Genomic DNA, 27,428 nt, shown 5'->3' with positions numbered 1-27,428 from the left:
AAAAATATGCTAGAATTAGTCCCTGAATATACTTGAGCGGCGTTTTTATACCGGGACGGCCTCCCCAGGTATAGTCCATGTATGGGAAACACTGCTGGGTGCTACGTAGGTCATCGGTGTTGGGGGAAGCAAATCAACCTCTTGTGTGCAGTTAAACCAAAATGTGTTTTTATCCCGGTAATGACGGTATTAACATATTTCTGTGTTTGGGACAGCTGGAAGAGCACCGTAACACCGAAAAACAGATGCGAGTGCTACAAAAGAAGCAGAACCAGCTGGTCCAGGAGAAAGACAACCTGAGGACAGAACACAGCAAGGCCATCCTCGCTCGCAGCAAGTTGGAAAGTCTGTGCAGAGAACTGCAGAGACACAACCGCACTCTTAAGGTAAAGGGAACCAATTTGTTTGTAAGGATCATATATAACACAGAACAAGTAAAAGTATTTGCATTTACTCCATGTGTAATCGATTTTGTCAGATGTTTACTTTGCCGGAAACAAATGAGAAAAATCTGTGATATGGTAAAACATTAAAATTTTACACTGCACCTGTTATAGCATCTTCTCTCTGAAATCCGAAATATTTCCAAATGGTAGAAGTTCTTATTTAGTCGCTGTTTTCTCCTGTTTAATATTTTTATGTGAAATGCCCTGATCCAATGTGCGAGTGTGGCTGAAGTAACCCGAGCGGTTTTCTTTCTTGACAGTTTTCCTAATATATTGTGTTTCAGGCAGTCTTTTGTGATTCTTATCACAATACAATTTAAATCAGTTCAGTGGCTGACACTAATTTCTAACAACCTGTAGTCTGTGGAGGTCCATTCATAATACCTATAGTAGTACTTTGCAAAAGTTTTAGGCAGGTTTAAAAAAATGCTGTAAACTAAGAATGCTTTCAAAAATATAAATAATAATTGTTTATTTTTATCAATTTACAAAATGATAAGTGAGCAACCAAAATAAAAATCTAGATCAAATCAATATTTCGTGTTACTACCCTTTGCTTTCAAACCAGCATCAATTCTTATAGGTACACTTGCACAAAGTCAGGGATTTTGTAGGATTATAGTCAGGTGTATGATAAACCAGTTATACCAAACAGGTGCTAATGATCATCATTTTCACATGTAGGCTGAAACACAGTCATTAATTGTAGCAGAAACATCTGTGTAGGAGGCTTCAAACTGGGTGAAGAACAGCCAAACTCTGCTACCAAGGTGAGGTTTTGGAAGACAGTTTCATGTCACAGGTCATACACCATGGCAAGACTGAGCACGGCGACGAGACAGAAGGTAGTTATACTGCATCAGCAAGGTCTCTCCCAGACAAAGATTTCAAAGCAGACTGGGGTTTCAAGATGTGCTGTTCAAGCTCTTCTGAAGAAGACCAAAAAAACGGGCAACATTGAGGATCGTAGACACAGTGGTCGGCCAAGGAACCTTAGTGCAGCAGATGTTAAACACATCAAGCTTATTTCAATTAGAAATTGGAAGATGTCCAGCAGTGCCATCAGCTCAGAACTGGCAGAAACCAGTGGGACCCAGGTACACCCATCTACTGTCCGCAGATGTCTGGCCAGAAGTGGTCTTCATGGAAGAGTTGCAGCCAAAAAGCCATACCTCCAACATGGAAACAAGGCCAAGCGACTCAACTATGCACGAAAACATAGGAACTGGGGTGAAGAAAAATGGCAGCAGGTGCTCTGGACTGATGAGTCAAAATTTTAAATGGCTGGGGAGTGGTACAATAATAATAGAGTGTCTGCAGGCAACGCATGGTGGAGGTTCCTTGCAAGTTTGGGGCTGCATTTTTACAAATGGAGTTGGAGATTTGGTGAGGATTAATGGTTTTCTCAATGCTGAGAAATACAGGCAGATACTTATCCATCATGCAGTACCATCAGGGAGGCGTATGATTGGCCTCAAATTTATTCTGCAGCAGGACAACGACCCCAAACATACAGCCAATGTCATTAAGAACTATCTTCAGCGTAAAGAAGAACAAGAAGTCCTGGAAGTGATGGTGTGGCCCTGACAGAGCCCTGATCTCAACATCATCAAGTCTGTCTGGGATTACCTGAAGAGACAGAAGGATTTGAGGAAGCATACATCCACAGAAGATCTGTGGTTAGTTCTCCAAGATGTTCGGAACAGCCTACCAGCCGAGTTCCTTCAAAAACTGAGTGCAAGTATACCTAGAAGAATTGATGCTGTTTTGAAGGCAAAGGGTAGTCACACCAAATATTGATTTGATTTAAATTTCTCTCCCTCCCTCTGTTCATTCACAGCATTTTGTTAATTGATGAAAATAAACTACTTCCACTTTTGAAAGCATTCCTAGTTTACAGCATTTTTTCCACACCTGCCTAAAACTTTTGCACAGTACTTTATATAGCACCTTTAAAACCAGAATGTTTACAAAGTGCTTTGACAAAGCAAAGGCATAAACTCAGGAAGATTACAGAATACAAAACTGATTAAAGAACTTTCAACAATGAGGCCAAATAGAGAGTATTCAAGAAATTCCATAATTGGCAAGAATTCAGGTCAAACGCCAAAAGAACAGGAAGAAAAAGGAAGTGTCTTGTGTATTACTTATAAGTACTTATCTTAAAGGTTTGATGCTGAGGAAATCCAGCTATTCATGCTTTTACAAACATTCCTTTCTAGTGTAATCATGTTCCACTTCTTTTCCTCTTCAGGAGGAAGGAGTGCAAAGAACACGTCTGGAGGAGGAGAAAAGGAAAGAAGTAACCTCCCATTTCCAGGTGACACTAAATGACATCCAGGCTCAGATGGAGCAGCACAACGAGAGAAATGTCAGTCTTCGACAAGAGAACACAGAGCTGGCAGAGAAACTGAAGAAGCTTTATGAACAGTACAAACTACGAGAAGAGGTGGGTGGTCAGTCTTTTGACTTTCAAGTACGGTACATCTCTGTGATGTTATACTGCATGTGGAATGTCATAAATATGTTCAGACCAAATTTTTTAACGTGAAAGAAATTTGTGTGACACTGTCGCGAAGACATATCAACGTTTATCTTGACGTCATGAACGGGCGCTCTGCAGATGAAACAAAATGCTGGCTAGTTGGTTTCCAACTGAAAAATCCTTGAGCAGAGTCAGGCCTCACATATCTAAAAGTGCATAAAATTGAGCACTTGTCAGCATCAATTAGCTGGATGCAGAACTTTATTGCTGTTTATTGTAATAATTGCATAAATGACCAGGATGTACATGACAAGTGAAGTCTTGTTTCAAATCAGGGGTGTTGGAGCAAGGTTAGAAGGTATGACGAAGTATTAGGGACAAAAAATCTCTAAGATTTTGAGAATTAAGTCATAATATTGTAATTTTACGAGAATGAAGTTGTAATTTTAGGCTGCATCTTAATTTGTAGGGTAATATCAGAAGGGCAGCCAGCCGCCTGCGCTAAAATGACTAAGATCAAGAGTCATTTTCAAATAAAATCACTTTTCAGAGTCCTGACGGTTATGACAAAGTGATGCTGATGTTCCGAAAGATTAAGTATTTCGTAATTGTGAAACCTATACTATTGTATTGATATATAGCCGTTTAGTGTGCTTGCACATTACTAGGCAGGAAATCTCGCATGTTCTCTCGAGGTACATGTATGCTATTGTTGTGTCTAAAAGGTCTGGCCATAAGGGCCAAATTAAAGCCAGGACCCCCTGCCACAAAGTAATTAACAGCATTCTTAAAAATATAGTCAAAGTCTTCAAAAAAAGCTCAGCAGACAAGCAGGCAATGGAGACTGGCAGAATCTGATGCAAAGAGAGTTTATTCCTGTACAGACATTCTATACAAGCAACAAACTCTGAGTCGCTCCGGAGAGTTACTAACTACCCTGTGAAGCTCCCCCTATCTTGACTCGGTCCTCCATCCCTTTTAGAAATCTAACCAGTCCTAAACCTGGAATCATTGGTGTCACACAAATTTGGTACTTCTGAAGTACTTCTTCATTTGCATAATGCTGACTCAGAAGTTCTAAGGATGACCTAAGTTGCTAGTAGTTTTCCAAGGCCGCCTTCTGTCTCGTGGCCTTGTGAGGTGCTACATGTGATATCAGGCACAGCTACAAGGCTGCTCTATCGTCTAAGTGCAACACTCCGAAAACATATCATCAGATTTCATTGTGTTCTATTACCATTTTAAAATTAAAGCATTTGATCCTTAAACACATTTTTACCAGAATACACGTTTTTCACACAGAATATGATTTACTTCACACTCAAGTTGATTATGAAGTTTCAAAAATGTTCCAACACTATGCTTCCATGCTGACGGGTGTGTTCAATAAATACAGCTCCGGCTCAAGTTGTGTTTAGCCTCCTGTGCATCATTTACAAGCATAGCTTCACAAGATGTTCACTGTGAAGTTATACTTCACACGTTCCTCATTTTAGTGAAGGTGGCTGGCTGCTCTTCTGATATTTATAATATTTAGGCTAACAACAGTCTAAAATTATTCTCGTAAAATTACCACTTTATTCTCGTAATATTGCATCTTTTTTCTCATAATCTCTCTTTTTTTTTTTCTTTAATGGGGCCCTAATACTCTGTTGAAAGAAGGTAACGGACAAAACAAGAACAAAAAAAAATAAAAAAAGAGACTGTTTTTTTCTTCCTGACTATTTTTTTTTTTTTGCTGTAACGGTATTACATATATTAACAATCTCTATTGTCATTGTATGGGAACATATCTGAGCACAGAGAAAATCATTTTTTGGGGGGGCATGAAATAAAAACGAGGTAAAGGCCTGGCCTTCATGTGTTTTGGGAGAAGTAGCCTGCCCTGTTTTGGGCTGTGAGTGAACTGTATTGGTTAGCAAACCTGGGTCTGAGCAATAATGAATATTTGGGGAAGTAATGTAAGACTTTCTTTTTAATATCCTCCCTCAGCCCTGTTTGTCCTCTTCTGGCTTCAAGATATCTAAATTTAGTAGGTGGAGGACTGGCTTCACATCAGAGATGCTGACCTATTCCTCCAATGATGAGGCATCAGTGAAATCCTTGAGGGGCTTAAGTGCTTCAGCCCTTGTGAAAAAATAGTATTCTAAATTGTACTAAATGTTAGTATACTAAAAGTGTACCAGCCAACAGACTTATAGTTAGTATATTTAAATTGTGTTAAAATGGAACAACTAATTTTATACTTAATATTCTTTGTTGGATTTTCAATTGTAAGTGTCTTTAGTGTACTTTATTGTACTAAAATGGGACTTTTTTAAGTAAACTTAATTACACTACTAATATACTACTGCATATGTACTTCCTTACATAATGTAAAACAGTTGCACTTCAAGCATACTTTAAATGTGCAAGCAACAGAGAATAAATACATTAATTATGCAATAATAGCTTACTTGTAATCATACTTCAAGTTTATTTAAATTACCAAAATAGTACACTTCCAGGAAAGGTTGGTAGTACTCAACAAATACACTTCAATATATTTTGCCACACTTCAAAACACAATTTATGTATTAAATTAAGGTAGGGGCGACCGTTTGAGACAAAGCTATGTCTTGAAAAAAAGTAATGTAACGCCTGTCAATCACAAACTTCCACTGCTGTCCAAGAAACTTGCAGACCAATGCATTCGTTGTAAATCATCACACGTGACGCTTCTCAGCCAATCAAATCTGTCACTCAGATTAACATCGCGACTGACCCAGTGGGTGTGTGAGAATACAGATACAGACTGAAGAGCCAGCCGACAGGAGAGTTACAGAGACACAGTGGGAGAAAATAAGTGAGTCAAGGAAAAGCAGACATAGAGAAAACCACACTTCTGTTCTTATATGTACCCGTATGTGCCCTCTCTCTCTCCCCCTTGCTCTCGCTCTCTCCAGCAGTCCGTCAGTGTACAGTGCGTTTAAATATTTTTTTCATAGTCATTGCCTGTTTTAAAACTCACCATGAGTCACCATGAGAAAAAGTCTAATGCAATTGCATTTCGGCAAAACATAAAATAAAATTTGGCAAACATAAAATAAAATATAAAATGAATCCCCCTGTCATGGTCAAATCTCGATAATTCTGTCAGGAGGCAGAGAGATCAATCAATCAAATTTATTTGTACAGCGCCAAATCATAACCAGAGTTATCTCGAGACACTTCACAAAAAGAGCAGGTCTAGACCGACTCTTTGTTATGTTATTTAAAGAGAGGCCCCACATGAATCACCATGAGTAGCACTTAGCAATATTCGGCACATTGGCAAGGAAAAACTTCCTTTTAACAGGCAGAAACCTCGAGCAGAACCAGACTCATTTTGAACAGCCATGTGCCTTGGCTGGATGGGCCGAAAATGGGATAGAAGGAGATGCAGGATAGAGACAGGCAAAGAGAGAAACAAAAACATATGTTCTTGTTACAACAACAACATATGTCCTTGTTACATGAACAACAACAGACACATACTTATGGTTACAATGCCAATAATAGTGGTAGACTAGGGTGAAGATTAGCTAAATAAATAAATAATAAATTAGCGAGAGAAGAAGAGTAATGATAAAGGCTGAGGTAATCGTAATTGTAACAGTTGAAGTCAACAGGTCTACTATTAGCACTAGCAGTAACAATAATGATACTATGGGGAAGACTGATGTTAGTAGTTGTTGCAGTCGAGCAGGTCCACAGCAGCAGGTGGTCTGCAGCAACGATCTCCAGGAACCTTCAAGACAAGGGAGCACAAGAACTCCCGGTGTTACTACACTACAGATAAAACACTTTAGGTACCACAAGCAGGCCTGCATCCTGGGAGCGCAATGTTCTAGAGGGGTAATATGGCACTATGAGCTCTTTAAGATATGATGGTGCCTGACCATTAAGAGCTTTGTAAGTAAGAAGAAGGATTTTAAATGCAATTCTAGATTTTACAGGAAGTCAGTGCAGAGAGGCTAATACAGGAGAGATGTGATCTCTCTTCCTAGTTCTTGTCAGCACACGTGCTGCAGCATTTTGTACCAGCTGCAGAGTTTTTAGTGACTTATTAGCGCAGCCTGATAGTAACGAGTTACAATAATCCAACCTGGAATTAATGAATGCATGGACTAGTTTTTCTGCATCGTTTTGAGACAAGATGTGTCTGATTTTTGCTATGTTGCGAAGATGAACGAAGGCTGTCCTTGATATTTGTTTTATTTGGGAGATGAAGGACATATCCTGATCAAATAGAACTCCCAGATTCCTAACAGTAGTGCTGGATGCCAGGCTGATGCCATCTAGGGCAGTTATATCATTAGAGAAAGAATCTCTAAGGTGTTTTGGGCCGAGCACAATAACTTCAGTTTTGTCTGAATTAAGTAGCAGAAGGTTTCTAGTCATCCAGATCTTAATGTCCTTAAGGCATGCTTCTAGTTTAGATAGCTGATTGGTTTCGTGTGGCTTCATTGATAAGTATTATTGAGTATTATCTGCATAACAAGAAAATGAATGGAGTCTTTCCTCATGATATTACCAAGAGGAAGCTTATATAAGGTAAAAAGAATCGATCCGAGCACAGAACCTTGTGGAACTCCATGACTAACTTTGGTGTGCATAGAGGACACATCATGAACATTAACAAACTGAGATTGAGCTGATAAATAAGATTTAAACCAACTTAATGCAGATCCTGTAATGCCAATTAAATGTTCTAGTCTCTGTAACAGGGTGTGATGGTCTATCGTGTCGAAAGCGGCACTAAGATCTAACAGGACGAGTACATAGAGAAGTCCTCTGTCTGAAGCAGTAAGTAGATCATTTGAAACTCGCACATGTGCTGTCTCACTGCTATGGTGGACTCTAAATCCTGACTGAAAGTCCTCAAATAAACTGTAGTTATGAAGAAAGTCACATAATTGATTAGCGACTGCTTTCTCAAGGATCTTTGAGATAAAAGGAAGGTTAGATATAGGTCTATAGTTAGCTAAGATGCCTGAATCTAGGGTAGGCTTTTTAAGAAGTGGCTTAATTACAGCTAGTTTAAAAGACTGGAGTACATAGCCAGTTGATAAAGACATATTGATCTAGTAAAGAAGTGCTTATTGAGGGAAAGACTTCCTTAAGCAGCCTGGTTGGAATCGAGTCTAAAAGACAAGTTGATGGTTTAGACAAGGTCAATGGGAGAGAAACAGTCAAGGTAAACATCAGGTTTTTGAGCAGTTTCCAAAGATACATCTGCACCAGTTAACAGCAGGAGGTTACAAACTTTAGGTTTTTGTCATTAAAGAAGCTCATGAAATCATCACTGCTGAGGGCTATAGGAATACTTGGCTCAATGGAGCTGTGACTCTCTGTCAGCCTGGCTACAGTGCTGAAAAGGCACCTGGGATTGTTTTTATGTTCTTCTATGAGAGAGGAGTAGTAGACACCTCGAGCATGCGGTTGGGCCTTCCTGTATTCATTAAGACTATTTTGCCGGATTAAACGAGACTCTTCTGTTTTGGTGGATCGCCACATTCTTTCAAATTTACGCAACATTTGCTTCAAGTTACGAGTTTCTGAGTCATACCATGGAGCTAGCCTCTGTCGTTTAATAATCTTCTTTTTTAAGGGGGCAATCGAGTCTAGAGTACTTCTCAGCGAACCTGCAGTACTATCAACAGACTGTTCAAGCTGAGAGGGACTAACATTAGCATAAGAGCTTTCTGTAGTAAACAGATGTGGTAAAGAATTAAAAGCAGCTGGAATTGTTTCCTTAAATTTAGCTACAGTCCTATCAGACAAACATCTTGTGAGTACATTTTTGTTAACTGGAGAGTAGTCGGTTAATAGGACATTGGATGTTACTAGATAGTGATCTGATAAAAGAGGATTTTGTGGGAAGACAATTAAGTTTTCGGTTTCAAGGCCATAAGATAGAACAAGGTCGAGGGTGTGGTTAAAGCGGTGAGTAGGCTGGTTTACACTTTGAGTGAAACCAATAGAGTCCAAAAGGGACATAAATGCCATGCTAAGACTATCATTATCAACATCTACATGAAGTTTGAAGTCCCCTGCAATAATTATTTTATCTGAACTCAGGAATAAATCTGATAAAAACTCTGAGAATTCAGTTAGAAAACCAGAGTATGCGCCAGGAGGGTTAGGGTTAGGGTATCACAAATAAAACAGGCTGTAAAGTTTTCCAAGCTGGGTGTGAAAAACTCAGAACAAGGCTTTCAAAAGAGCTGAAACTAAGTTATTGTCTCGGGTTGATTAGAAGACTAGAACTGAAAATAGCTGCCACTCCACCACCTCGAACAGTGTCTCGAGGAATATGTGTATTAAGATGACTGGGAGGAGTGGATTCATTTAAGCTGACATATTCTTCCTGACACAGCCAAGTCTCAGTTAAAGAGAGTAAATCAATATGATAATCTCATATCAGATCATTCACTAATAGAGCTTTAGATGACAGGGATCTGATATTTAACAGACCACATTTAATTCTCATATTTCTTGGCATAACTTTGGTTGTTGTTTAAATTTTTATTACATTTTTTTGATTTACTCCTTTTTTATATAAGTTTGAATTAACTGTAATAAAAGGCCTAGGTTGGGGGGCAGACACAGTCTCTATAACATTAAACACTGATAAACACATAAGCTTGGTCCCTACCCAGGGACTGCAGCCTTCGAAAGGCCGTATTTGAAGGCCGATTGCGTCACAGAAGTGCGGAACTTGTAATCTCGGGTTTGTCCATCAGAAAGGACACAAATCTGCCAGAGACAGCAGATTTAGCTAGCGCTTATTAGCTGATATTTGGTCAGAGAGACACTGGTATATAACATAACATTATGGAGTTTTTGAATATTTCATGCCATTAGTTAGAGATGGACTTCAGTGAATCTTTTATTTATTCACAGAAACTTATATTATACACAGTTCATGGCTGCATCCCCAATGTCCTTTTTTTTATTGTAGTGGCCTTGTCTGTACTTTCCTTTACATAAGCAATTATTAAGTAAATCAAGATTATTAAGATATTAATTGAATTACATTATTGATATATTAACATTGCATTACAAGAACACAATGTTTGCGTTTTGAATACAATGCCGGAAATACTAAAACTGAGCTTTTATCAAAATAGTTGTTAGTTGCAGCCCTCTACTCAATACAATTCAAAGGTGTGTTTATACATATTTGTATGTCATCACTTGTGAAAAATTACAAATTTTTCTGAACGCTGTATGTCAAAGGCTTTTTTTAAGCAAAACTGCTGCTCTTTACACAGTACAAATAGATCCTGTGTTGACTCCAAATTAAAAGAAAAGTGCTTAACATTAAAAACTAAACAAATAATTATATTATTATTTTTTAAATAAAGAATGCAATCAACATATCAAATAAACATATCAAAGAAATCTTTCATCCGTTTCCTGGCAAACTGAATTAAGGTTTTTCAAAGGGTAGCATTTATGAGGTCGATGTATTTGGAACTCTTTCGATGACTGCACAAAGAAAATAAATGATAAATAGTATAGGATTGAGTGCAGAATCTTAATCATGCAGCTTCATTTACTTATACTTTAGTTATTATTTTGTTATACTTTTAAAGCACTGAAAATAACAAATATTGATGTTTGTTTGATAATGTAAGGAAGGTATAAATTAATTTTTAAGCATGGACAGTTCTACAGTAAGCCTGTTGTTCCAAATGACATTGGTACTAGCTAAATGCTAAATAATATAAATAAGTAAAAATATGATAAATGGAAAAATAGATTATTGTTGAGACAATTGTGCATGGTTACCTTTTATGGTACCTTCTATACATCAGATGTCTTCTTTGTGGGGCTCCCTTTTAAGTTCTTTCAGGGAGGATGGATTCCCTCAAAGCTTTCTTGGCTACTGTGTGAAGATTCTCATCCTACTTCTGTTGAGGTCAAAATGGTGATTGAGCCTATGGCCCACTGATGAAAGCCTTTGCATTTGCAGTATATAGTATTATTATGGACTGGGAGCATCCATTAGTGCATTTCCGGTCTTTGCAAGTGTTGAGAGTAAACGGTAATCTACTATGGCTAAGGAAACAAAGAAAAGAACCCTGACTACAGATAAACTTCTAAAATGAATGAAAATCCAAAGAAAAAAAATGATTCGCCACTCAGATGAAGGGAAACAGTCTAAAATAGAAAGCGACCGTCAGCGAGGAAAATCAAGAGTTACAACCGTTACAAAGGGAGCCAACCTTTGACGTCTGGTTAAATTGGGAAGTGTACTCCCACATTTACTGTTTATTGCCATTAGATGCCGCCAAAGTGAACTAACCTGAAATCTTCCAGATTATATCTTAAAGCAAGACAGTCAGTTAAACGTTCTTAGCTAGCTGCAAACAACTGTTAGCATAATTATTAGCTTGAGGTAGACGGTGGCTCAGTCTGTAGGGACTTGGCTTGTGAACCGGAGGGTGGCCAGTTCAAGTCCAGCTGCGGACCAAGCATAGAATTGCGGCTGGTAGCTTGAGAGGTGTCAGTTCCCTTCCTGGGTTCTGAATCCCCCACTGCTTGTGGCGCATGTCATTCTGACATCTGTCCGTTAATGCATGTCCATAGGATCCTGTTTGTGCATGTCTGTACATTGGGTATAATGTGTGTAGCATGTTTGTAAAAAACAGAGTGAAAAGATTGAATTTCCCCTTGGGGATTAATAAAGTATACCTTCTTCTTCTTCTTCTAAAACCAGGTATCTTTAACTCACTATACAATGTCATTTTTTAATGACGCAAAATCTCTGCAACTGATTGGTCGAAGGTCTGGTGTACAATGTGCTACATCAGAAACGATTTGATTGCTACGAGTGTCTGTGTTTGTTCACCTCCCGATATTGAGTAGGGTATACTTCTCTTAAATGCCTCTTAATGCTTCGTTTTGATGCCCTATCTCGTTTGACTTCTGAAGGCTCTAGAGTCAGCAACATCAAAGAACGTAGATATGCTGTGAATTATATAGTAGTAGTAGTAGTAGTATGTATTTATTAAAAGTATACTATAGTACAATTTTTTTGAAGTGTAATCAAAGTGCACTTACATGTACAGTATATTATGAAAGTATGTAAGAAAAATACTTTTTAAATACATATGGATTAAGTACATAATCCGTTAGTAATGTAACATACACAATAAGATTTCGGTATATTTTAACTACACTTTCGTATAATTTTTTCCACTAGGGAGTGATAGCTTCTCACAACTAGAAGGGGGAGGAGGGTGTATTGCACATATAATATAGGGTAAAACATGAGTTTTATGGTTTGTGGTCAATTCGAGACTCTTTGTAAAATAACGTTCAGACAAGTTCAGACATAGCAGAGTCTGTAGTTATTAAACCAGGACAGCATGGGCATGGCATGGGTTTGAAGCACTTCTAATTTATGTTCCTAAATAATCACTAAGATATCAGTAGTAGAAATAAATTAAAAAGCAGATGAAACAGTTTTCCTCTTCTGACTTTTTTGGAAACCACATGTATTTATTTATTTATTGTCTTTTAAAAGCTTTCTGTGCTTCAATGCCAGGAACACAGGCTGCACCATTGTTTGAAGAGATTTTCCATATTTGTGCTATAGATGTATCTATCTTGGTGTACTGTAGTACACTACAAGTGAGCTGTAATTTACAATAAGCAAGGTTTTCACGTCGCAGTATGGCTACAGTGAATATGCAACTCCCACACCATTCATTCAGGGGATTTTAGTGCATTTTGCTTCACCGCTTCACCTGTAGCACAGGTGTTATGTGAGTTACAGCTACAACACACAACAAAGGGTGAGCTTTCCTTTTGGGATTATGTCTTAAGCAACCAAGTCCTGTCTTTGCATCACCTCTCCTCAATGCTTTCATGCTATGTGAAGTACCGTGGTGAAACTAGTGCTGCAGCAGCTGCTAAGTTTTTTTTTGTTTGTTTGTTTGTTTTTTCCCAAAACTTGCCTCTGGGGTATGTTACTAACTCAGATATGACAGTTTTTTATTTTGCTTTGCTTTATTTTTGAGATATATTGAGGGGTGAATATCCAAGAGTTATGTGTAACCACAACTAATAAGTACAAATTATCCAACAGTCGCATTCTGTGTGAACACGCCTTTATAACACACAATCGTGTAAATTTACAATTAGTTTTCAATTAAAAGGCATGTTTTTTAATCTCTAACCTTTTGAAACCCTTAACAGCACATAGACAAAGTGGTAAAACACAAAGACCTTCAGCAACAGCTGGTGGATGCCAAGCTGCACCAGGCTCAGGAGCTGCTAAAGGAGTCTGAGGAACGCCACGACAGAGAAAAAGACTTTGTAATTATCAGCTCAACATGCACTAATAAATATACAATATAGAAGAAGTTGTCTGTTAGTTTGTTGCCCTGTTTTTTAATTGAATGTTTAAATTGTCTTTTTCCCTTGGTTTTAGCTGCTAAAAGAAGCTGTAGAGTCTCAAAGGATGTGTGAGCTGATGAAGCAGCAGGAAGTTCACCTCAAACAGCAGGTTTCCCATCTGTCTTTACACTTCACGTTTATAGCTCTACGAGGATTGTCTTTACTGACAACATTTTTGTTTTCTTTCAACAACTACCCAGGGTTCTTTCGCACTATAGAAATGTATGGAAAGGCAACAAATTTGTTTATCGTTACATACAGGTTGGATATGTATGGAAAAGTTCAGGCAGTTTTGCAAATTATCTGTCTCCAGACTTTTGCCCCATTTTGTGTTTTGATGTAGAAAATACAGAATTTCGCAAAATGAGTAGTTCATACAATTACTTAACTTTTTCAACTTATTTTTGGTCCAATTTCTTTTATGTATTTGACATTATTTTGTTCAAGATGTTCGGTTAATAGATAGCCCATGAATAGAAGTGTGGACTGGACAGCCACATTGGACAAATGCAATTTTTTACAAAGACATTCCGAATGTAAAGCCTCGTAGGCTGAGTATTCCTGAGTATAAAGTATGGAACTTTGAAATAAAAAGTATGTATGAAATACCTTTTATATGAACAACTGTTTGATGTGTTGTTTTCCAGCTGTCACTCTACACAGAGAAGTTTGAAGAGTTCCAGACCACTTTGTCAAAGAGTAATGAGGTCTTCACCACATTCAAACAGGAAATGGAGAAGGTAAGGTGTATGTATGTGTGCATGTATATTAGCCATAACATTATTACCACCTGCCTAATTTTGTGTAGGACACCCTTTTACCACCAAAACAACCCTGACCCGTCGAGGCATGGACTCTAGACTAGACCTCTGAAGGTATGCTGTTGTATCTGGCACCAAGACGTTAGTAGCAGATCCTTTAAGTAACTTTTCAAGTTGAGAAAGTCAAATATAAATAATTCAAATTTAGTTTCTACAGACACATGTTTCTTCCCATTGGTTGTAGCTCATCCACTTTTAGAGGTTAACCCCCCCGTATAACCATCTGTTTTGCTTCCTCCTCTGATGATAAAGACTTTAAGCAATCATCCACATAGAAATTGCATTTGACTGTACTGACCACTTCTGTGAAGAAATGAGACTAGTTGTCATCAGCATTCTTCTTAAGGGCTTGATTCGCACAACTAGGTGACGACACAGCTCCAAACAGGTGAATGGTCATGCCATATTCAACTTTACTGCTGTCGATTCCACCTCGAAGTGGACCATTAAGAACCCATCCCACTTTGGTTCTCACTGCATAGGGTACATCTCTCTAGCTATTATCCAGCTCTCACTGCTTCATCACTTTTGATGCGTTTGTTCCAATGAGCAAGTCAATGTCAGAGTCAATTTCAAGGTCATTACCCCCTCAAGTATGGCCAGTGATCAACTTCTTCTTGCTTGGGAATATTCAGCTTGGTCACAGGCATACACCTTTGAATGAAAACATCAGGCAACTCAATGAAGTCGTAGTTGTCCAATCCAGACGGGTCCAAACCTGATATCGCATGATTGTCCTCAGTCCTTTCCTGACCCATTGTTCCTAACAGAATGTGGCTTCTCCATCCACTCACATCCAACCAGACTATTTGTGTGCAATGTATCATAACTTCAAGGGTCCAAGAAAGCATAGGTTTGCACCTTATTACCCTTTTGACTCTTTACTCAGACTAATTTTTATGTTCATATCTGCCAGTCAAACTAAAATATAAGGGGATATTTAAGGCACATACAACACATAACTCAACATTATTTGTAGTTCAGGCAGTGGTGGAATAATATTTCATGTATCCAACTCTTATATTACCTGCAGGAATTAGAAAAACTAAGTTTACACTATTGGTACAAAGTAGTGAGAGAGTTGGCATACCTGGAGGTCCACTTGAGCTAGTGCCGCGCGTGCACAAGGTTCATTGTTAAAGATGTTGCGTGTTGAAACGATCAGATCTGGCATGGTTCTTAAAGACAGACGCTACACAGCTGCACTTAAAAGCTTCTAAAACAGCGACTTGTGTGTCTGTGTGTCTGTGTGTCTGTGTCTGTGTCTGTGTGTGTGTGTGTGTGTGTGTGTGTGTGTGTGTGCGTGTGCGTGTGCGCGCGCGCCCCTGGTGTATTGCTCTAGAAAGTGCAGACAGTCACCTAGGTTGTTTGTCTTTTCCTCTACTCCATTTCTAAATGCTCTGATAAAAGCATGATACTGAAGAGGATCTCCATTGAACTCTGGAATGTCTGTCGGTGGGAGAGAAGAGGAGAGATATTGTTGGTCCAATAAAGTAGTAATATAATTTTGTCTATGCATGATATTGACAATGTCCCTTTGACTGTTATCACTCAGTATAGGAGTTTTAAAGGGAAACATATCCCACTGACTTTCCTTGTATACTGTTATGCATGCTGGACCTCAGTTGAGTTTCTTGCACTTGCTTTGTTACTTGAGTCTGGGTTCGGTGCCGACTAATATTGTAGAAACCTTTTCCTGTGTCCTTTCCTTTGGCGAACAACTGATGTTGGAGGCAAGAAGTCGGTTAGCCCCTTTACAGGAATTTTAACACCTGCTGTATGATTGAGGTTTCAGCATTTGCCTTTTCAAAATCAGAGCACATTCCATCTGACACTTATCCTTGACGTATTAGTTCCAATACATGGATTTTAGCAGTTGCCATCTGTTTCCAGTAAAAATACCTCCTTTACTTTCGTCAGTTGTCCCTCTTGTGCCTCTATTCTTTCTTCAGGGCTGCAACACGTTCTATAAGAGCTGCCTTTTCAGCTTCAGCCTTGATGCTTGCAGAGGATTTTAAAGAGACATGTTACACTTCAGAGATTAATCCTTTATATGGTTTGATCTAGAGCAGAAGACACATTTGAAACACTATCATCAGGTCCAACTTCCTCTCAGTCCTTCATGCTCAAGACATCTTTAGGCTTGATCAGCATCAACAAGCCATTTTTCACCTTTCTGTAAAGTCTTGGTACAATTCCATTTGTGTTTAAAACCACTTAGTTTGGGTTTCAACTTCATCTTGGGGTATTGGTTAGCTGAGGAACGATTCATGCTCATATTTTGCTTCTTCATAGCACTTGAGGAAATTTGACTGTTCACAATGCACATCATTGCACTTGAAGCCTTTCCTATGTTTGCTTTCTTACTTGCATTTTGCTCTTCTCCTCCTTTACATGAGGTAAACCAGACCCTTAGCAGTGTATGTGGTGTCTCTTTTTTATGATGGCATAAAAATGCCTCCCTTTGTCAATGATGTCAGACATCTTGTGTGTATACCTTTTAACAAATGCGACCAACACTGCAGCATAAATATAAATCACTAGCACAGATTCACAATGCTTTCTAAATAGGCTCATTAAAACAAACAAATACAAGCAGGTATTGAAACAATGTATTATACAGCTGCTGATATATTTCTGCACAGTGGGGTCAAACAATGACATGTCAAACAATCAGCCCAAATCTGACAACCAACATTCTGGTTCACACAATTGAAACTACCAAAGGACAGTACTGATCGTTGAAAACGTGAGTCAACTCCAATCGTTGCACCATAATCCAATACAGCTTTACAGTCACATACTGTCTCTGCTAGTGTTTCTACTTTGTGATGTCAGGGCGTTCCACAAACATATGGAAATACTCAGCCAGTCGGAAAAAGTAGCCAGCTAGGGGGGGTCCAGGGGAGAATAAATTTGGCCGTAAAAACCCAAATTTGGTGGCTTGTGGCACATTTTAATGCCACTATTCTATAATATATAGAGCCCGGCCGATATTGGATTTTTTGGGCCGAGTCAAACAATTCCGATATCGATATATATCGGCCCATATATTCACATTTGTTCAAAATGTGTCTGAAATTAAAATATTAAAATTCCAAATCTGAAAAGTTATTGTCACATTTGCATGACATACAAAATTCAAATAAAAGTGTTTCTGTAGCAGCTTAAATAACACTAAAATAAAATATCAAATTAAATAGAAGTGAGTATAACACAAAAACACACAAAAGTAATAACAAAAATGATTTTCTTGTTTTTCCCACCTTCACACAGTGCTGCTGAAGATAAAAGTCACTAAACACAGACCAACTCATTTCACAGACTGATACTGTTAATAATAATAATAAAAGGCTTAATGAGCAGGATTTTCTTTATTAAATATTCCCTATTAATCAACATCATAATCCAGGAGAAGTGTGAGCTGGTGTCTGTATCTGCAGAGGATCTGCCCTTCGTCTGTGTTTCTATTCTTTTATTATTCTGCTCTGTTTGGGACATTTTGCACTATCTATGGACTGTCTATCACGGGGCAGTGGTCTGGAGCTCAGCCAACAGTCTGCAGGTCGGGGCTCAATCAGAACGTAGCATCACGATGACATGGCTGTCTCTCTGCTATGCTCTCTGTCTGTCTGTAACACCGTAACATCGTTACTTTAACATCTTAATGAGACGTGAAAGGGACTTCACAAAACGTCTTCATTTGCCGTTCTGTGAATGAGAACAGTCCGCGCGCGTGTGTCTCACTGCTGTAAGGAGCTGCAGGTGTGACGGTGGGCGGAGTAGACGGACGCACACACCTGGCAGCAGCGCGACGATGGCTTATTAAAACAAAACCCTGTATCTTCCTGTGGGGTTGTACGGAGGAGTACGATACGATACGATACGATACACTTTATTGTCCCCTTAAGGAATTTGTCTTGGACTCCAATGCTGCACACACTTCACTGCCAATACAGTAGGATCAGAAAATTAGACGTGTAAGCTTGTTGTTTGGAGTGTAACCGCTGTGAAACTAGCAGACAATAAAGTTCCTGTACCTTCTTCACTATCGAACTTAAAAGTAACTGAGAGCCAGACTGTACACACGGGATCTCGTATGCGCAGTTTGGATGCATAGAGGTAGAAACAGCAGTGCTCTGAAAGCAAGCTTTCTTTGGCTGATTACTTTGATTTTAACATGAGTTTGTTGTTCACAATGTTTCATTCTGTATGGGAAAGATAATGCTTCCCTTTGCTGTGTGTGCTGCTCTGCTCAGCTGTGACGCGCACTCTGGCAGCGACTCATGACGTCCTCATTTCCCATCATGCCTGCTGCCTAGTGCTGACTGAGTAGTTTAAGTTAAGTTTGACATTTATGTTCCAAAATGCAAAAAAATATTTTGTTCTGTTTAGAACATATGTTCTGCATATGTTGGCATTTGTCATTTTTGTGCTGGTTTATACACTGCTCAAAAAAATAAAGGGAATACATAATCATTACAATGTAACTCCAAGACAATCACACTTCTGGGATATCAACCTGTCCAGTTAGGGAGCAACACTGATTGTGAATCAATTTCACCTGCTGTTGTGCAAATGGAACATACAACAGGTGGAAATGAGAGGCAATTAGCAAGACAACCCCTATAAAGGAATGGTTCTGCAGGTGGTGGCCACAGACCATTTCCCTGTCCTCCTCCTTTCTGGCTGATATTTGGTCACTTTTGCATTTTGCCAGTGCCCTCAATACTAGAGGTAACATGAGGCGGTGTCTGCAACCCATAGAAGTTGCTCAGGTAGTGCAGCTCATCCAGGATGGTACATCAAGGCGCGCTGTGGCGAGAAGGTTTGCTGTGTCTCCCAGCACAGTGTCAAGAGCATGGAGGAGATACCAGGAGACAGGCCAGTACACCAGGAGATGTGGAGGGGGCCGTAGGAGGACAACAACCCAGCAGCAGGACCGCTATCTGCTCCTTTGTGCAACGAGGAACAGGAGGAGCACTGCCAGAGACCTACAAAATGACCTCCAGCAGGCCACTAATGTGCATGTTTCTGCTTAAACTGTCAAAAAACAGACTCCATGAGGGTGGTATTAGGGCCCGACGTCCACAAGTGGGGCCTGTGCTCACAGCCCAACACCGTGCAGCCCGATTGGCATTTGCCAGAGAACACCAGGATTGGCAGTTGCCATTGGGGCCTTGTGCTCTTCATAGATGAGAGCAGGTTCACACTGAGCATGTGACAGAAGTGACAGAGTCTGGAGACGCCGTGGACAACGTTCTGCTGCCTGCAACATCCTCCAGCATGACCGGTTTGGCGGTGGGACAGTAACCGTCTGGGGAGGCATATCCTTGGAGGGCCGCACAGACCTCCATGTGCTAGCCAGAGGTACCCTGACTGCCATTATGTACTGGGATGAAATCCTCAGACCCATTGTCAGACCATATGCTGGTGCAGTGGGCCCGGGGTTCCTTCTGATGCATGACAATGCTCTGTCTCATGTGGCTGGAGTGTGTCAGCAGTTCCTGCATGACGAGGGCATTGATGCTATGGACTGGCCTGCCCGTTCCCCAGACCTGAATCAGATCGAGCACCTCTGGGACATCATGTCTCGTTCCATCCACCGACGCCACGTCGCACCATAGACTGTCCAGGAGTTGACTGATGCCCTGATCCAGGTCTGGGAGGAGATCCCTCAGAAGAACATCTTTCGTCTCATCAGCAGCATGCCCAGACATTGTAGGGGGTGCATACAGGCACGTGGAGGCCACACGCACTACTGAGCCTCATTTTGAATTGTCTTGAGGAATTTCCACAGAAGTTGGAGCCTGTGATCTGATTTTTCCACTTTTATTTTGAGTGATTCTGAATCCAGACCTCCATGGATTAATGATTTTGATTTCCATTGATCATTCTTATGTTATTTTGTTCTCAACGCATTCCACTATGTAATAAATAAAGATTTTCAACTGGAATATTTCATTCATCGAGATCTAGGATGTGTTGTTTAAGTGTTCCCTTTATTTTTTTGAGCAGTGTTGTTATACCATGAGTGAGGTGGATGTTTCATTTCTTGACTTCAGCTGTATTTTGATATGAGGAATCTTGGAGCTTAGCTCTCATGCTGTCGTAGTTAAAACTGCGCTATCTGTTTGTCAGAGGGTGTAATGGCTTTTTCCCACAGCAGTGCAAAAAATTAAATTAATTTATATTGTAGCATATCGGAGGACATTTACGCCAATACCAATATATCTGCGAAGTGTAAATGTTGGCCGATAAAATCAGTTGACTGATAAATTGGTCGGGCTCTAATAATATACACTGATATTTATTATTATATATTTTAGTGAGTTTGCTCACCCAATTCTTAACAGTTAATAATCAAAAACAGTAGGCTACAGTACTGCCCACTATTTGTAATGCATCTTGGAGATCGCTCTGCTGTAAAAGTGCAATGTAGGCTATATAAAGGTAATTCATTGATCTGTTAATTTATTAAACCATAAATGTCTGTGTGGCGTATTGCATCTTTCTCACGCTCGTAGTGATTTGAAGCACAGGTGAGTGCTTCTTAAATATACAGATAAAGCAAGTCTCAACTTGTCAGTCAAAACAATTTTATTAGAATCAAGTGACCAGTAATAATTGCAACAGTGTAATTAAGTGTTTGGCAGACAGCAGCAGCTGTGATGTGCGCTCCTTCTATAGCTAATTAAAGTTCATCTTGCGTGGCTTACCAGTGATTTATTTGGCAGGTTGGCGAAAGCTTGCCTTTTTGCCATGTGCATCCAAGTTTACCCATCCACGCGTAATCCAAACAATCCAACAACAGTTCTAAGAAATGTTCCACCAGCGAGTCCTTTACTTTGTTCCAAAAGAAAGTTTTTTACTTTTGCTGTAGCTATTTTTCAAAAATACTAAAAAGAGATCTTCAAACATAATTACGTTCAACAAAAGGCCAATGATGCACTGTTCCATTTGGGTTGTACTCGGGCAATAAGTTCAATCTACAGTTGAGATTCACGATTCAAGCTGAACAAAATACTAAAATATCAAAATATAATCTACCAATGAAAATGGCTCCTACAGATAGATTTTTCATGATCACTTTTGACAACCCTAGGTGAATGTGTTAATATGACGATCTTGCTTCTTTTCTTTTTTTTGTTACAGATGACTAAAAAGATTAAAAAGCTGGAGAAGGAGACAGCCATGTATCGGTCCAGATGGGAGAGCAGCAACAAGGCTCTTCTGGAGATGGCAGAGGAGGTAAATCAGCTTTAGGTTGATACACAGCATCAGTGATCTTATGGACTATCTGTGAAGGTTTTCAGTGATCAAGGTCTATCCCAGCATCATTATCTAAAAAAATTGAGACTAATAAACTGCTAGCTTTACATGGCTTGATTATGGAATGTGTTTTATACACATAATTATTAAGTAAAAATGAAGCCATTTATTAGACCGAAATCATGCAATGCATTTTCTGGCAGACATATCACAAAATACAAATTTGTTGGTAATTTTACCAGAACTTTATTTGAGCCTCACAAAATTTTACGTCATCTGTATAATTTTTTGCACAATATTGGCTCAGGTATTATGTAAATTGTAAATTATATTGAGTTAAGAAATAATTTATAGGGCCTGATAGAACATATAGAAATGTGACTGGATTTTATTTATGCAGAGGTTGCATAAATGTAGTTGCAAACATGAAGTTGTCAGAAATCAGGTTGCAATACAAGAGGAAAGACGTGCGAGTATTCATAGTGGATTACAAATTATTATATAACATGGTAACAGTTGGTTTGTATCCTAATCCTAATTCTTTCTTTTTCATATCTTTGCTGCTGTTAACACAGAAAATTTCCCGGTTGTGGGATCAATAAAGGCTTATCTTATCTTATCTAAGTATAAAGACATTTGCATAATTTTTTGTGTGTGTGTGTGTGTGTGTGTGTGTGTGTGTGTGTGTGTGTGTGTGTGCTTTGGATACAGAAATCTGTGCGGGACCAAGAGTTTGAGGCACTTCAAAGTAAAGTCCAGCGGCTTGAGAAGCTGCGGCGGGCACTAAAAGTAGAACGCAATGAGCTCAACAAGAAGGTTCAGAAGCTTGGTGACCTGCAAAGTGGCACCGCAAGTGCCCCAGTCTCTGACCCAGGAACTGACTCACCTTCTCCACCACCTACAGACTCTTTGCTGGAGCCTGCGAGCAACCCTGTCCCAGACACCGCCCCCTGCTCCCAGTCCTGCCACTTTGACCCAGAACTGGACACAGATGCTTTATTGGGAGGGGCCAAGGCTCAGCCTGTATCTGCACAGGAATGAAGCTATGTTGCTCACAGTCTCTTCTCTCTCCTACAGCATCAAGCCACTGAACATTAATGTCCTGGTCTGCAAGCCACTACTTCCTGCTGTATGAAGCTGATGTTAATCACCCGTCCAGAACCAATCAAATAGGAAGTTTAACTTCTGTTCCACCAGCATGCACTGCAGACTATTTTAAGAATAAGATTGTGCCTCATCTATCAGCACATTTAATTGCACACCTTTATTTGGTTTTTGGTTTTCAAGTTGATGAACAAATGAATTTAATTGGTCGTAAAATTATTCCATTCTACACATACTACTGCTTGTCTATAGGAAGAGATTGAAAATGTAAACAAAATCAACACAACATATTTACAAACATATTTATGTACATAGTAATAAGTAAAAACATAAGTGACTAGTTATCCAGCTGTTAACCATCTTCCATTTAAACCTAAACTTGACTAAGGCAACCCTGTTTACATGATAGCTGCAAAGATCTGTTATAATCACATTTTTTATTGTGCATGTAAATGCCCAGACAACTTTTGTGCTGTTCAGTTTACTACACATTACTACCCTTTTTGACTGGCATCAAAAACAGAACTGCATGACAAGATAAATAACAGTGCTGCTTGGGGTGTTGTAAGACAAACAGGTAGATTCATCAGAGGATAAACAATGTGTGTTTGAGGGTGCCACACTGTCTCATTTTCATCTACCATCAATGTTGATATGATTGGCAGGGTTTGTATTCATAGCTTGTATTAGGCTTAAGGACCTAAAAGTACCTTTATGTATATCTTTCAGGTCTGTTTCTGTCAGGTGAAGTCTTCCCAGAAATGTCAAAAACATTTTTTTTTCTTCAGCTAATTTTGTTCTTAATAACACAAATGTTCTACAAATTTCACATGTTGATATGAAACATATTGAATATTCATCAAATACATATTGAATTTTTGTTTCTCTTTACACTGTCCAACTGTTCAGAACACTTGGCACAATTTTCAGTTTTTGGTAGTCCTTTTTAGGGAAATGTTCGTGTCATGTTTGAGTCGCACTCCTTCAGTGTTTCATTTTGAGCTGCGTATTTATTGTTTGAAGCATATGTATCTTACAGAGCACCAATATAAAAATACATGTTAATTTTTTAGTAATTTAGAAAAGGTGTTTGAATTATGACCAACCTTAATGCTTAACTTTTCATTTGCTCTAAGCTACATTAATTTTAAATGTTTTTCATTCCTACAACCTTAAAATGACCACCACTAGTTGAACTTCATCTTTGTGTAATGGCATGTATTTTGTAGGTGTAGCTTACATGACTATGATTGTCTCCTCCCAGCCCTGATAATTGCAGTAGTTTGTAATCAGGTTTAACTAGAGAATGTTCAAGGACCTCTATGCAATACTTGCCTCTTGAACTGACAAGCACTTAGCTAAGAATGTATATTCATTATATCCACTGTCTTGTGTGGATGTATTTTATAAACAGACAATATATCTAACTGCGGAGAATTACTTTTGCTTCGGTTTGGGCCCTGTTAATTGCCTCTCAGTTGCTGTTAGACATTGAACATTTGGCATTTCCCTGGATTTTGGTGCAGTGACTGAGCCAAGTGGCAGTAAGGGAGGGAAATGAAAAAAGATATTGTGCCACTACTCTATTTGTAGTTTCACTCCCAAACATGTCAATTCATCCTTACATTCCTATGTACTTGAATCTAGCGATGGGAAGGTGTCAACTTATTGAGTCATTTTCAAGTTAGATAAAAATGGAAACCCAGTCTTCCATTGAGTAACTGGAAAGATTTATTTTACTGCTGTTCCCATAGTTTTTGAAGGTTTATTGGCCATGAGAAGGAACCAAAGTTTATCTGTCCCTGTGTATTTTGTTTCTTGTTGAATAAAAGATGTAACGGTGAATGTTTAAATTTTTGTGGATTGAATTGTTTTCTTATTTAGAAAAATTTTGTTAAAGCACATTTTAACAACCTTTATTCACTCAACATTCTGAGAACACTCTCAGAGAGCTCTTAACTTAGCTTAAAAACTTCTAGCAAGTGATTTAGGAACACTCTTAGAGCAACTCTGAGCAAGGAAGAGACCGAAACTTTTATTTTAGTGGCGTGGTTGACCCCGTTGCTAGGTATGACATATTCTTTCACATGCTAAAGCCCTATTCGCACGGTACTAGTATTACCTGGGGACCTGTAGTAATTTGTAATAATTGCGGAGGTCGTCTGTGATCTTCTGTGCGAATTAGCGAATTAGCCGTGTCCGTAATTTGTAAACGACAAGTTCCAGCGCAAATTACCTACCCTATTTAAGTCCCCTGTAAATCGTCGGGGGGGGGGGCAGCCCCTGTTAGCTGTGTGGAGGTGCCTTTGCATTTTTGCAGGGGCAACACATAGAGTGGAGTCAATTAAGAAATCTGTGTTGCCTGAGCTACTCTGATTGAACTGATTAGTAGGGCACAGTTAAACTTAATATTTTTAGTACACCTAACATTTAAGTTGAGCCCACTTAAAGAAGTGAGCTGAGGTAGCTAAAACCTCAAATCCTTTTTTACAGTGTAGCACTAGTGAGTCAAAAGAACTTCTCAGGCTTGTTTCTGGTGTTGTACAGACTTATTATAGAGAAAGTGATAAGCTAATGAGGTTTCAATTGAAAATCCTGTTAGCCTTAGTCTTCTAAACAAGCCCCGACTGTGGAGCCGATACTATGACAGGGGAGGATTAGATAATGGTGTGACTCAGTTTACAAGCTAGCATAGCTTCCTTCACTGAGGGCTCACCGTCTCCGTTAAAGATGCCGTTCTCTTGCTTAATTAAGTAAATGTTTCTATTAAAGTTTCTCACTGTTGAGCTCCACATGAAAATATGCTGAGAATTTTTAGACTACAGGCTCAATCCAACATTTTTTTTTTTATTCTATTGGACATCATTTATTCTGCTGCATAATTTTCATATGGAGTGGTCTGATATATTTTGTTTTTCAGCATCTATTGTTCAAAGTTTTCATTTTATATTCAATATGTTTATGATGTTCAATTATTTAATACTGGTTTTTCTTTCTTCATTGATAATTCTCTAAATGTAACCATAAAAAAACTCTCAAGTTTAGATCCTTCATAAAGAGCTGCCTATACATGCTGTTTCACTCACCTGAAGGGCCCTAAGTTTCACAAATCTTATTTGTATCTTATACTGCTTGATTAACTGTGTCTGTTTTTACAAAGCCTTGATCAACCAAACCAGTCACACAATGAGATTGTGCATTATTAAACAGTATAAAGTACTCATAATAATGAGAATAAAAACTAATATTTTGATCAGAATTCAAGAATTTTTATAATCAGCATGTAGTATTATTATTGTTATATAAACTACTTTTGTTTCACCAAATTATTTCAAATCACACAACTCATAATAACACTTAGAATAATAACATTTCTGAGTCTAAGGAAAATGTATATAATAATGGATTTATTCAAAATGTCACGCAGTGAAAAATACATCAGATAATACTATTGTTGGATCTTTGTGATCCATCCTGAGCTCTGTGTCTTCTTCTTGAAGTTCTTCTTTCCGAGCAAAGACACAAAGAGGTTGGTGACGACTTCCTTGTTGGTGTGTGAGGAACTTCTCAAACCCACAAGCACAGAAGAAGCTGATTGAAAAAGCGATGAGGAGCTCCCCAGCTGACTGCTGGCTGAAGAGGGTGGGGGGGTGGAGGGTCAGGTCCTGTCCTGTGAGACAGAAACACACAAGTGGTGAATACGTTTGAACAGCTTTGCATTTTTGGTACATCCATCTATCCATTATGTATACCATTTATCTTGTTCAGGGTTGCCAGGGGGCTGGAGCCCATCCCAGCTGTCTTTGGGTGAAAGGCGGGGTACACCCTGGACAGGACGCCAGTCAACCACAGGGCACACACAGACACACCCACACCTATGGGCAGTTTAGAGTACATTTTTGTTAAATATTTAGATGAATTCAGACTCCAATGAAATAATTGTTCAACATAAAAGAAGGAAATAATACAAAAGTAAAGTTAATTTTAACTCATCACTTCTTTCTGTCTCTCCTGCTACTTTTGTAATCTCAGAGAAGGGGTCACTTACTTAGTCTGTTGTAAGAAAGGTGACCACCGCTCTCCAGCTGGTCCTCTAGTTGTACATCCTTTTCATCTGGTCTGGAGTAAATGTCGTCATGGAGATCCTAGGATTGGAGTTCTGGGGAGGTTGAACGAATGAGCATAATCCTGCTCCATCTGCACACCTGTGGCAAAACAAAAATCAATGTAAAACAGAGCGATTTTTCTAAATGTTGGTAATTATCATCAACTTACCTCTGTCTGGTACATCCACCTACACCTAACTAAGAAAACACCATGGAGCAGGAAACTGAGTTAAATTAACAGGGATTAAGATTTGAAGTCGATTTTTGTCTGTTGTCATTAAGTATAAACTTACCGTCGTCTTCTAAAACCTTTTATACAGAAAAAAACAAAGTTACTAGAAACATTTTAACATATTGAATTTAAATTTGTAGGACACATTTAATGCTGTAATTAATATTTAACTTACCTCAGGTACATCTACAGCTTCATTAATAACATCAAAAACAATCATGTTCACTTTCAGACATCAGTGTGTGTGTGTGTGTGTGTGTGTGTGTGTAGGTGTGTGTGTAGGTGTGTGTGCAGGGTAACATACTACCTGCGTTGTCACCAACCCCACCAGACATGTGGGAAGGTGACCTGGGCTTGGTTTTTGTACTTTACCTGAAGACAGGAGCTCAGTGTTAATCTGAGTCGCTGTCGTCAGCCCAGCTCGAAGGCTGCTCCTCACCTTCATCCCGTCTCTGCCTCTTCGCACTTACCTGTGATGCAGAGCTCTCCGCCCTACGTCTCTTCGCAGAGGAGCCAAGGCCGAAGGTG

General features: G+C 39.1%; 1 protein-coding gene across 2 annotated transcripts in view; it reads left to right on the top strand.

Moving 5' to 3' along the window:
• The window catches only part of txlna (taxilin alpha), a 34,527-nt gene extending 10,112 nt beyond the window's left edge, over nucleotides 1-24,415 (top strand). For both annotated transcript variants that reach the window (XM_069681903.1, XM_069681904.1), the window contains exons 5-11: nucleotides 216-386; nucleotides 2,701-2,895; nucleotides 13,165-13,284; nucleotides 13,400-13,474; nucleotides 14,013-14,105; nucleotides 21,342-21,437; nucleotides 22,170-24,415. In XM_069681903.1, coding sequence (XP_069538004.1) covers nucleotides 216-386; nucleotides 2,701-2,895; nucleotides 13,165-13,284; nucleotides 13,400-13,474; nucleotides 14,013-14,105; nucleotides 21,342-21,437; nucleotides 22,170-22,499 — 1,080 coding nt within the window. In that variant the 3' untranslated portion in view covers nucleotides 22,500-24,415. The remainder of the gene's footprint in view (nucleotides 1-215; nucleotides 387-2,700; nucleotides 2,896-13,164; nucleotides 13,285-13,399; nucleotides 13,475-14,012; nucleotides 14,106-21,341; nucleotides 21,438-22,169) is intronic.
• The last annotated feature ends 3,013 nt before the right edge of the window (nucleotides 24,416-27,428 follow it).

Source organism: Semicossyphus pulcher, unplaced genomic scaffold (genome assembly GCF_022749685.1).
Source record: "Semicossyphus pulcher isolate SPU_LCO1_2020_fin unplaced genomic scaffold, fSemPul1.0.p SCAF_5, whole genome shotgun sequence".
Lineage (NCBI taxonomy): Eukaryota > Metazoa > Chordata > Actinopteri > Labriformes > Labridae > Semicossyphus > Semicossyphus pulcher.
Note: the sequence above shows the minus strand (reverse complement) of the source record. Positions and strands in the feature narration are given on the sequence as shown.